The 12,779-nt window shown below is 41.4% G+C and overlaps 1 protein-coding gene across 1 annotated transcript in view; it reads right to left on the bottom strand.

The window, feature by feature from the left end:
* Positions 1-322: 322 nt before the first annotated feature.
* Positions 323-12,779, bottom strand: part of GABRB1 (gamma-aminobutyric acid type A receptor subunit beta1) — a 499,524-nt gene continuing 487,067 nt past the window's right edge. The window contains exon 9 of the mRNA XM_055434502.2: positions 323-4,085. Coding sequence (XP_055290477.1) covers positions 3,741-4,085 — 345 coding nt within the window. The 3' untranslated portion in view covers positions 323-3,740. The remainder of the gene's footprint in view (positions 4,086-12,779) is intronic.

Genomic DNA, 12,779 nt, shown 5'->3' with positions numbered 1-12,779 from the left:
ATTTTGATTGAGCTCTTTCTGAAATGAATATTTATAAAGTAGTCATTGATTTTAGAAAGATGGAATTTAGTCAACATTTCTGTGTATTGTACATAGTGCTTTTTAAGGAAAGCCTATCCTTGGATCCATAAACCAAACTTTATTCTCTGCACCACATTTTCTCTTTGCATTTTCAAGATCCTTCATTGATTGTAATGCACAATAAACATGGCATATATGAAAACACATATCATTTAGTCAACAGAATTACCAACCAGTCTGCTGTTTCTATTTGGCAATGGAGAGGATGGAGGCAAACAATCCAGGATAATTCAAGCCCAAAATACGTTTTTAGCTGGGTCTTTGCCTCACAGAGCTGGTGAGTATAACGCACATGTTACCCTTGGTATTTTAAGTCAAGAAAGTTGACTGGTAGAAATGAGTGTGTAGTCATCATTGTCAAATGAATGATGAGATTTCTGCTGGGTCCACACAGCTTAAGTCTATGACAGTTTATATCACGGTTTGTGAACATGGGGTCCCCTGGACATGACTGTGGCATGAGAGAGTGAGTCCATGCAATATTTAGCCTCTACTGCCACTTGGATAACTTAGGAGATTATGGCTATTTTCATGGCTAAAAGAAAACAACCTTTAAACAATACCACCTCTAAAAGGTAATGATCTGAATCTTTCAGGAATGGGCGCCAGTTTGAGTGTACTTAAGAAAGTCTAGCAACTTTTATGTTTTATGTCCATCAGTTTGGGTGAGACAAGGTAGATAGGCAGAGAAGAATTTTTTTCTGTGTACTCTTCAGCCTGGAAAGAGAGTGGGTGGGGGCCAAGGAGGAGAGGATTTGGCTAGGAAGTATCCAGATGAAGGAAGTGGGGACAGAGGTTATTAATTAGAAATAGGGCAGCTTTTCAATTTTTCTGGTTGTCACTGCCTCTAAAATCAGAGATATTTAACAGGATTTGTGTCTTACTTGTGAGCCTGTCTACAACCAGAAGGGCATACTGTGACACCATTTTGTGCCTGATAATGGATTCAGGCTTACTAGTTTTACATTTTACAAAGGATAAGAGATAAGAATTCAAAATGTTCTTTTTCTCTCCGAGATGTTTTACATCTAAAACTACAAGCATCAAATTCTTCAGACTTTTAAGGCAAGATAATAATAAAATTATAAATTACTCAATCTTTTCCAAGAAGAGTGAGCCTCACAAGTAAATAAAGAAAAATCATTTTGTTATGGAACATGGATCAACAGATACTTCATTTCTGAATTAGCATTTCATCTTTAAACACTTTTTAAAAGAGTTTTTGCATCAAAATGATTCATTCCTGTTAGGTATCAGCCAAAAGTCTTCCTTCCCGTGTTTTAAATAAATGACTACGTGGTGGTTCCTGGGTGGTCATTGGGAATATTAACCTTATAATCACTGGTATGGCTACATCCCACTCTGTTTGGGCATTTCACTATGGAAAAACATCTCACCCTGTCAAGGAACTAACTAATCAGAGTTCTGAAATGGATCGCTTCATCCCCAGAGGATGGAGATTTCCTTGACCAGGGAACTATGATTGTACAACTGAAAACAAATGAAATTTGGTCCCCATGCCTGATTCATTTCTCATGAAACCACTGAAATGATTTGTCCAATTAAAGCAGTGTTTTTATTTTCTTACTAACATATATTATCTATAGCATAACCATTTTTTTTATTTGAGGGTTCTCTTTTCCTCTTGCTTTCTAAAAGAACACTTTATAACTCTCTCTCCTTGGATTTATCAGTGCAAATTCAGCCTCCTCTTTTCAGTTAAGATTATAATCTCTAGCAGTTGATGCTATTGTAAACAGGGGCCCTCATCAGCCTTAGGGAGAAAGCCAGGTCATCAAGTGAAGTGGCTCAGTCGTGTCCGACTCTTTGCGACCCTATGGACTGTAGCCCACCAGATTCCTCGGTCCATGGGATTTTCCAGGCATGAATACTGGAGTGGGTTGCTATTTCCTTCTCCAGGGGATCTTCCTGACCCAGGGATTGAACCCAGGTCTCCCGCTTTGTAGGCAGATGCTTTACCATCTGAGCTACCAGGAAAGCCCTCAAATGAGGCAAACCTCCCTATTATTACCTCTACTCATACCACATTGGTAGATCAGGTCCCAAATTGCCTTTATGACTAGTCGATCAACTTTGGGTTTCATTCAATCTTGCAAATGAATATATAGACTTCTTAAATACATACTTAGGCTGAACACACACTGCACAAAAATAATGAGGCTTTAATGACATAAATGAGATGAATCTCAACTGTAGTTGGTTGGATTTGATTAGAATTGTGTGTTGAGCTCTTGAGGGACTACTCCTTCTATGATGAGCAAAGTAACCCATGAGCAGACATAAGGCAGAAGCAGTAATGATGGTAGAGAAGGGCTGTCATTTAGGGGCTGTTGTAAATGTCTGAAGGCTCAGTGATGTTGTTATCTGTGGTTTTGCTGTTTTGAAGGTTTTCTTTAAAACAGAAATCTGGTCTTGAAGGGGAATGATACTAACGAGGGTATATGTGCATTTCCTGACGCATTCATTTCATATGTTGGAATGCAGAGCTCAGAGAGCAGAGGCATACTGTGCTAGCTGAGAAACTAGCGCTGTGCAAGTAGCTTGTCACCATCAGATACTGCTCTCTGGAAGGCTAAGAAATATATACTACTTGATTAAAGATTTGGCAGTTCAGGTCACTGCCCAGGCACCCTTTTCACAGCACATAAGTCTTGCCTTCCTCATGGGAAGGGCAATATTTTTCTCAAGCAAAAATTCTTGCAACTCCCTTCTTCAAAGCCCACCTGCCCCAGCCCCCTTTCTCTTAATCTCTGAAGGAGGAACTGGGACAATGTGATGCCATGGCTTCATGGCATGAAGTCAAGTGATTCCAGGCTAAGGAAATAAATTCAGGGCTGCTCATTTGAAATAGTTTACAAAATTAGTCACTGCCCCCCAAACTCATTCTTAACAAGAGAAGAAAAATGTTTCCAATGGCTACCAGGTTGGATCCTCATGTTAATTTTAAAATCTCCCTGGAAGTCTGAGAAAGAAGCATTTTTCAGAATATCCAGCTTAAAGGTGGGGTGAAGATGGCAAGCTGAGTTTGTATAACCTGGGTTCCAGCTTGCCTGTCTCTCCCTCTTTCTCTGTGGAGCAGGGACTCCTACAATGGACCTGGGGAAGATGGAGAGTGGAAAGGAATCTTCCTTCTTCTTCTGGGCTCCTTTTGGTTTTCCTTTCTTCCTGGAAATCTGTAACTTATCAATGGCTTTGTTTTTTTTCTTCTGAGATCCTGGAAATTGTATTGTTTTTTGGCAGCATGAGATTGTTACAGTTTACCAGGAGGCCATGCACACCGAGAGCTAAGACCTCTTTTCATTTGCATTTAAAAAATAATAAAATCCAGGGCGACTAGAACTGCTAAAGATCTACCTATCTAATTTCTCTCTTTGTGTGTGTTTGTTTGTAAACATGGCAATTAACAAAGCTCTGAAAGAGCCAATAACCTGGACCACAGTAGACTGGAAAAAAAATAGTTTTTGTTTCTTTTTGAAGTAAACATGGTGCAGTAATAAAATTGATATGCAAGACCGAAAACCAATTGGATGGCTGAATCTCTTACCTCAAAAAGCACAGCAGGATCGCTGCTAGGGACCTGTGGGGTTAAAAACCAAAAGAAGAGGAAAGAAGTCGTTTAGGAACCACTGGGACAGACCTTAGTGTACATAGTAAAGCCAATAAACGACGTTAAAAAGAGAAAAGGTGATGGGGAAGAACATTCGGGACCACTTGTCTATGGAATTCACGTCCGTCAAGTCGGGGATTTTGACTTTGAGCTGCGAGGCGCGCCTGCGGATGCGCCCCTTGCTGTGCGCGCCGTGCCGGTCCAGCGCGCGCCCGTACCCCTCCCGGCTGCTCATGGGCTTGCGGTAGTGGATGCTGGCGCTGTCGTAGGAGTACATGGTGGCCTTGGGGTCTCCCACGCCCGTGAGCACATCCGAGCCGCTCGTCTCGTTCCTGATCTCCAGGGTACTGAGGAGAATGTTGCCGTGGGCGTCGACCTGACCGAGAAAAAAAGTCTCAGGCACAGCTGCCAGGACATTCGCTTGTTTTGGTTAACCTGTGACTGATGATACTGAGTCGGCTCATTACACTGTCTTGCTAGACATCTGGTTCTGCATGTCCCCTGGGTATCTATCGTTCTAGCTATATCTATCTAAGCTTCCCAGGTGGCGCTAGTGGTAACGAACCCGCCTGCCCATGCAAGAGCCTTAAGAGACACGAGTTCGATCCCTGGGTCAGGAAGATCTCCTGGAGGAAGGCATGGCAACCCATTCCAGTATTCTTGCCTGGAAAATTCCATGTACAGAGGAGCCTGGTGGGCTGTAGTCTAAGGGGTTGTAAAGAGGCAGACACAGCTGAAGCTATTTAGCACATTTATCTATCATTTATCAACCTACCTGTTGTCTATCTACCATCTGTTTATCGAACCCATCATCTATCAATCAGTATAATCTACAGTTTGTCTATGAGCCATCATGCCTCTATGATTAATCTAATCCATCCATCCATCCATCTTTTATCTGCACTCACAAAACAGTATGTGTGTATAGAATATATATTATATATTATTTATATGCTATATACAAATTATGTAATTTTTGTTTTTCAAAACTACCATTCATTGAATCCATAGAAATACACTACATATAAAACAAAAAATGCCATATATATGTGAAAAAATACCATATATGTCTATATATCCATGGCATTTTTCCTTGTTACAAAAGTGATACATGGAAACATTCAAAACTAGAAAGCAATCAGGAAACAAAAGCTAAAAATTCATAATTTTACCTTCAGTGTCCATTATTTTTAATATCTTGCTAAACCTCTAGTCTTTTTTTTTTTTAATCCATTTATGCTTACAGACACAAGCTCAGCTAGTATATTTTGTTTTGTAATCTACTTTTGTCAGTTAATAGTATAACCTGGTCATCTTTTCATGTTAATAAATATTCCTCTGTGACATAATGTATTCATGGTCTATATGGATAAACCATAATTGAATCAATCTATTTTTAGATGTTAAGGCTTGCTTTGCTTTCATACTATGAAATTAAACAAACCTGAATAGCTAGCTGGGCTTCCCTGGTGGCTCAGAGGTTAAAGCGTCTGCCTCCAATGCGGGAGACCTGGGTTTGATCCCTGGGTCGGGAAGATCCCCTGGAGAAGGAAATGGTAACCCACTCCAGTATTTTTGCCTGGAGAATCCCATGGAAGGAGAAGCCTGGTAGGCTACAGTCCATGGGGTCGGAAAGAGTCGGACACGACTAAGCGAATGAACGGAACGGAATAGCTAGCTAGTGGGAACCTGCTGTATAGCACAGGGAACTCAACTTGGTGCTCTGTGATGACCTAGAGGGTTGGGATAGTTGGGGGTTGGGAGAGAGATTCAGGAGGCAGGGGATATATGTATACATTTAACTGATTCACATTGTTGTGCAGCAGAAACTAATACAACACTGTAAAGCAGTTATACTCCAATAAAATATGAATAAATAAAAATAAGCCTGCAGAGAACACCTTTTAGCTAAATCTTTTTTCATACCCATGGTTATTTCCTCAGACTAAATTGCCAGAAGTGGAATGGATTCATTGGTCAAAAGGATATGCTTGGCTATACTTTGACTTTTATCTCTCCACTGTTGTTCATTGTTGCTTCCTAGCATTCCACTGATACCTAATCCAGGTTTCCTGGTTTTACTCTGTGCTATGCCCAGACACACACTTTTTCAATTACAGCAATTGTGAGCACCTTTGGTCTAACACGCTGTGGCTTTAACTTTAAGCTGATGTACTTGCAAACTAACTTACCTGAAGGGGACATGGCTCATTCATGCAGATGAGTCTAAAATACCTCCAAGGACAATATAGCAGGTAAATAAATAAGTAAATAAATAAAAATTCTAAATTTAGAGTTATTAGCACAGTGCCCGACTTACAGTCAGTGCTCTATAAATGCTCTATCAATGACACTGATCTCAGTAAACACTGTTGAAAGGTTTTAGTAGGCAAGCAGTGAACCTGGTGATGAAGAAAGAAATAGAGAAAACCTTGGGAAGAGGCAGGGACAAATGGGAGAAAGTACAGAAGGTGAGATGTGATCGTGGTGTATCACAGAAAAAATAACTAAGATTGTGTCCACCATGTGCCTAGCATTATGGTAGATGCTTCACGTATATTACTCATTTAGTCTTACAAAAACACAGAGTCTCAAGTTTATACCCTGGTAGGTGCCAGACCTACCAAAATAGGAAAAGGAGTATGTCAAGGTTGTATATTGTCACCCTGCTTATTTAACTTATATGCAGAGTACATCATGAGGAACACTGGGCCGGAAGAAGCACAAGCTGGAATCAAGATTGCCGGGAGAAATATCAATAACCTCAGATATGCAGATGACACCATCCTTATGGCAGAAAGTGAAGAGGAACTAAAAAGCCTCTTGGTGAAAGTGAAAGAGGAGAGTGAAAAGGTTGGCTTGAAGCTCAACATTCAGAAAACAAAGATCATGGCATCTGGTCCCATCACTTCATGGGAAATAGATGGGGAAACAGTGGAAACAGTGTCAGACTTTATTTTTTGGGGCTCCAAAATCACTGCGGATGCTGATTGCTGCCATGACATTAAAAGACGCTTATTCCTTGAAAGGAAAGTTATGACCAACCTAGATAGCATATTAAAAAGCAGAGACATTACTTTGCCAACCAAGGTCCGTCTAGTCAAGGCTATGGTTTTTCCAGTGGTCATGTATGGATGTGAGAGTTGGACTGTGACGAAAGCTGATCGCCGAAGAATTGATGCTTTTGAACTGTGGTGCTGGAGAAGACTCTTGAGAGTCCCTTGGACTGCAAGGAGATCCAACCAGTCCATTCTAGAGGAGATCAATCCTGGGTGTTCATTGGAAAGTCTGATGCTGAAGCTGAAACTCCAATACTTTGGCCACCTCATGCGACGAGTTGACTCACTGGAAAAGAGTCTGATGCTGGGAGGGATTGGGGGCGGGAGGAGAAGGGGACGACAGAGAATGAGATGGCTGGATGGCATCACCAACTCGATGGAGGTGAGTCTGAGTGAACTCCGGGAGTTAGTGATGGACAGGGAGGCCTGGCGTGCTGTGATTCATGGGGGCGCAAAGAATTGGACACGAATGAGCAACTGAACTGAGGTGCTATACCTGAGATTACAACCCATGTTTTGTCTGATTCAAAGTTCATGTGGTTTTTGCTGAGAATGAACCACTTCACAGTCCTTGACCATCATCACATCCTGCAGTGAGTTTAGTGATGCAGTTGACAGATTTAAGCTTTTAGTTGGTTGGAGAGAAAAATGGTGATTGCGTCTGGTCTCCATTTCACTCTCATTCTCATCTGTCATCACTTCTCTCTGTGAAGCGTTTTGCTGTAGTATGATGAGGCTCCCCACTATGCCCTCACCCAGGACATCTATTGGTTTCTTTAGTCAAGGAATTATTATTATGTTTTTATATTGTTGTTAGTAACTATTATTTATTGAATCTTACTGTGTAACAGGGAGGCCTGGCGTGCTGTGATTCATGGGGTCGCAAAGAGTCGGACACGACTGAGTGAACTGAACTGAACTGAACTGTGTAACTTATCTCAGTATTTTTCAGAACACTATGAAACATATAACATTTTCCTAGTTCAGCAGATGGGGAAACTGAGACTCGGGTTAAGTAAACTGCCTAAGATTTAACAAAAAATAAGTAACCAATCTGGAGTTAAAACATAGAATACTCTTTAATATCATTTTTTTCTCCTTTTTTCAGATTGTTGTTGTTCAGTCACAAAATCGTGTCCAACTCTCTTTTCTTCAAAGCTCAATTTAAATTTTACTCCCTCTGTGTAGCTGTGATAGTAACCTCAAGAATGCTCTCTCTCTCCCCCTCTCTCCCAACCTTTATTGATTGCTTACTATGTGCCAGCTATAGTGCTAGGTGTCAAGGATGTGTGTATACACACACACACACATAATGTAGTGTAAATTTATGGTTGAAAAAGTCATGCATGTGGAAGTTTCTGATACTAAAGAGGATAGCAGGGTTGAAGTGACAGAGAAAAGCCTTGGATTCATTAAAGAAGGGACAAGTACATTAGAAGATAAGGGAATGCATGTGATTTGATTGTGAAACAGTCAAGAGAATCACCAAACATGCATTTTGTCCATGAGATAATAATCTCCTTAGAGATACAAGAATAAGACATAATATTGAAAGTGACAAAAACTTTTAAGCAAGTGCTCAATGGTATAGTATAGACCATGATTCAGTTCAGTTCAGTTCAGTCGCTCAGTATTGTCCGACTCTTTGCGACCCCATGAATCACCGCACGCCAGGCCTCCCTGTCCATCACCAATTCCCGGAGTTCACTCAAACTCACGTCCATCGAGTCAGTGATGCCATCCAGCCATCTCATTCTCCGTCGTCCCCGTCTCCTCCCACCCCCAATCCCTCCCAGCATCAGACTCTTTTCCAGTGAGTGAACTCGTCACATGAGGTGGCCAAAGTATTGGAGTTTCAGCTTTAGCATCAGTCCTTCCAATGAACACCCAGGACTGATCTCCTTTAGAATGGACTGGTTGGATCTCCTTGCAGTCCAAGGGACTCTCAAGAGTCTTCTCCAGCACCACAGTTCAAAAGCATCAATTCTTAGGGGTCCATAAAAGTGAGAAATCACTGGGGTTCACAGAAGGCTTCAGGAGGACCTGGGGCTTGTATTGAATCTTGGAAGGTGAGGAGAGGACAGAACAAAGGACTAGAAGTTGGAAACTGTTCTTATCTCGGTTTTGTTATTAACTCAGTTTCCTCATCCATAAATGAGAGGTTTTCACTAGGTTAACTCACGGCTTGTTTCTAATTTTTGACAGACTTTGATTATGGAGAATATTCCAGGCAGAAAACACAGCATTCTAAAAAATTTTTTTTGTAAAATGGAACCACTTGATCTGTATTGTATGCATCATTAAGTTACATTATTATGAAATCCCTTTAAAGCAAACAAGTTTCTAGAATTTAGAATCAGCCAGTGAAGCATACAGATGCTGCTCATTAAGCACAAGTCATGGCAAACAAGGTACATTTTATTAAGATATTTTGTTAACCTCAGTGCAAACACAAAGGTATTAACACTTTTAAATTGCATGAGACTTATTAGTTTGTGCAAATCCCTTAAGAATTCTGTTATTGGCTAGAAATCATAGCTTTAAGTGGTTTGACATATAAAATATTGAGTCCATTTCTGTAGCTACCCATTGAAAGCAGATTTCATTTCTCTATAGTTAAATCAACATTACTGTGCTCTTTATCTAATAAATGTTTATTGTGAGTGCCTACTTTGTGTTGGGCACTATTCCAGACACTGATGATGGAATCACTTCCTCCACAAGCAATAGAGCATCACACCCCACATTTTAGAATTTAAAAATCTTTACTAATAAAGCTCCTTAATTTTGTATTCTCCTTTACAAACACTGTGACTGGCCCCCATCTCCTGTGAAGTAAAAGTGATAGTCGCTCAGTCGTGTCCAACAACATGGACTGTAGCCCAGGTTCCTCTGTCCATGGGATTTTCCAGGCAAGAATCCTGGAGTAGGTTGTCAGGCCCTCCTCATAGGGCAGCTTATGCATGTTTAAAGGGTTTCCCTGATAGCTCTGCTGGTAAAGAATCCACCTGTAATGCAGGAGACCCTGGTTTGATTCCTGAGTCAGGAAGATCTGCTGGAGAAGGGATAGGCTACCCACTCCAGTATTCTTGGGCTTCTCTGGTGGCTCAGCTGGTAAAGAATCCACCTGCAATGAAGGAGACCTGGGTTCAATCCCTGGGTTGGTAAGATCCCCTGGAGACAGAAAGTCTACCCACTCCAGTATCCTGGCCTGGAGAATTCCATGGACTCTATAGTCCATGGAGTCCCAAAGAGTCGGATACGACTGAGCGACTTTCACTCTCACTTTTAAAGGCATCTCTGACTAGAGCAGAACTCTTAATTCTCTCTCTTCTCATCCAACTGGTTCCCCCCACCCAATGTCCCACTAGAATATCACTCCAGGAGGCCTGGGACTTTGTCTTATTCACTATTTCTCCAGACTTGAGAAAAGTGCTTGGCACTTATACGTATGGTCAGTAAATATCTACTGAATGAATGGATGATAGTAAAGGGTATAAAAGGTCATGATGGTTAATTTTATGTGTCAACTTGACCAGTATGTTCAGTTCAGTTCAGTTCAGTCGCTCAGTCGTGTCCGACTCTCTGCGACCCCATGAATCAAAGCACACCAGGCCTCCCTGTCCATCACCAACTCCCGGAGTTCACCCAAACTCATGTCCACAGAGTCGGTGATGCCATCCAGCCATCTCATTCTCTGTCATCCCCTTCTCCTCCCGCCCCCAACCTTTCCCAGCATCAGAGTCTTTTCCAGTGAGTCAACTCGTCGCATGAGGTGGCCAAAGTATTGCAGTTTCAGCTTTAGCATCAGTCCTTCCAATGAACACCCAGGATTGATCTCCTTTAGAATGGACTGGTTGGATCTCCTTGCAGTCCAAGGGACTCTCAAGAGTCTTCTCCAACACCACAGTTCAAAAGCATCAATTCTTTGGCGATCAGCTTTCTTCACAGTCCAACTCTCACATCCATACATGACCATGGGAAAAACCATAGCCTTGACTAGATGGACCTTTGTTGGCAAAGTAATGTCTCTGCTTTTTAATATACTATCAAGGTTGACCAGTATGTAGTGCCCAGTTATTTGGTCAAGCACTTGTCTAGATGTTGCTGTGAATGTATTTTGTAAATGTGACTGACATTTTCAGCCAGCTACTGTTAAATAAGGAGATTCAGCTTGATGATCTGGGTGGCCTTATCCTATCCCTTAAAAGTTTCAAGAGTGAAAATGGAAGTTTCTCAGAGAAGAAATTCTGTCTCAAACCTGAAACAGAAATCCCGCTTGAGTTTTCAGCACACCCTACTGTTTTCGGACTTTCCAATCTCCACAATTTCATGAGCCAGTTCCTTAAAGTAAATCTCTTTTTGCAAGTATGTTGGTTCTGTTTCTATTGGTTCCAATTCTCTGGAAAACCCTGACTGATACGAAAGGATGACAAAAATCAGGAGGGACTATAGCCCAGGAGACATTGACATGCTGGCTGTGTTTCTTCTCTCAACAGAAACCCCAAGTGAATGCACACATTCCTTTTCTACTTTGAGTTTAACCTTTAGCCCACCCCTTTCATTTCATTCACCCTCTGCTTCTTTCTGACCCTCAAATTCCCAGAGTCCCTTGGGCTGTTAAAAATGTTGCCACTCACTGAACTGAACTGTTCAGGATATTTTCAATAACTGAATTCATTACAGTGTAGTTGGAATAAAGTATAATCTTGTTTTCACTGGCAATTTTAAAACCTCCTTTAAGAAATGCCTCCTGGTTCAATCTACTTTGCAAACAGAAAGTGATTTCCTTACTGTTAACCAATTCAATTAGATTTCCATTTACTGAGAGGTTCTGAAGTACAGGGGAGGAAGCCAAGAGAAGTGATGCTGGCCACAAGAGTGGGCTGCCCACTGGAAGCCTACAGTCAACTGAATGAAGCTGTCCAGCGTGCTTGGCTGCCTTCGCCTGCAGAGCATGGAGAGCCACACAGCCACACCCTCCATCGCTGACCCTGCTCATATAATGAACTGCATTTATAATATTGCTGTCAGCCATTAGCTCTCACCAGAGCAGCCAAACCCCAGTCCTTTGGTCTCAAATTCCTGTAACATTTTTTTCTTTGAGAGGAGCTGGGTGATGGGAGCTTTGCTGGAGATGATCTGCATATCTCTTTGCTTCTTCTGATCATATAGTGGCGGAAGTGCAAATATCATTTCAAGAAGCAATAGAAGGTTAGGTATGAACCTACATAAATCTAAACATTATGTAATTCGGGAAATGGAGAAAGGAAAAGATCAAGACCAAATGAAACAATTGGGAAATTTTCCAGAACATTACTCAGTTGATAAATTTTATCCTCGATTCCTTTCTTTCCCTTGTTTCTCCCATCCAGTGTATGAGCAGATCGTAATGGCTCTGTTTTTAAATGCATCCTGATTCTGATCACTTCTCCACATTATCTATGGCCACATAATTTATCTTCCTTTTTACCAGGACCGAAACCCTGTGGTCTTTTCTCTACATAGCAGCTGGAGTGATCCTTTCAAATGTGAAACAAAACTTGTCTTCTATTTGAATCTTCTAGCAACTTCCCAAGTCATGAATAAAATCCAATTTTCTCATCCAGATCCACAAATCACCATATGACTTGGCTACTACAGGTACCTCTGTCCTCATTTCCTGCTACTCTGCTTCTTAGCTCTCTGTTCCAACCACGTTGGCCTTTGGTTGGCTGCCGTTTATGCTCCTAAGTCCTCAGGCCATTGTCACCTGCTGTTCCTCCCTCCTGGCATGCTGTTGCTTAGATTGCTACCTGGTTAGCTTTACATCATTTTCTTCACCATAATTATCATCTGCTATTATATCATGCATTTATTTACACATTTATCAGTAATCTCAGTTGAAATGTAAGCTCCAGGAGAACAGCTGCTTTTTTGTTGCTATTGGTCATTACTGTATATCCTCCTTGCTTTTTCAGAACGGAACCTTAGATAGTCCTAAGGAAGGGCTGGGTAAGTGGATGAGAAAC

Source organism: Moschus berezovskii, chromosome 5, assembly GCF_049115385.1.
Source record: "Moschus berezovskii isolate FMDL1 chromosome 5, NW_MosBer_1.0, whole genome shotgun sequence".
In the NCBI taxonomy this organism is placed as follows: Eukaryota; Metazoa; Chordata; class Mammalia; order Artiodactyla; family Moschidae; genus Moschus; species Moschus berezovskii.
The sequence above is the reverse complement of the archived record's forward strand: the minus strand, read 5'-3'. Positions and strand labels throughout refer to the sequence as shown.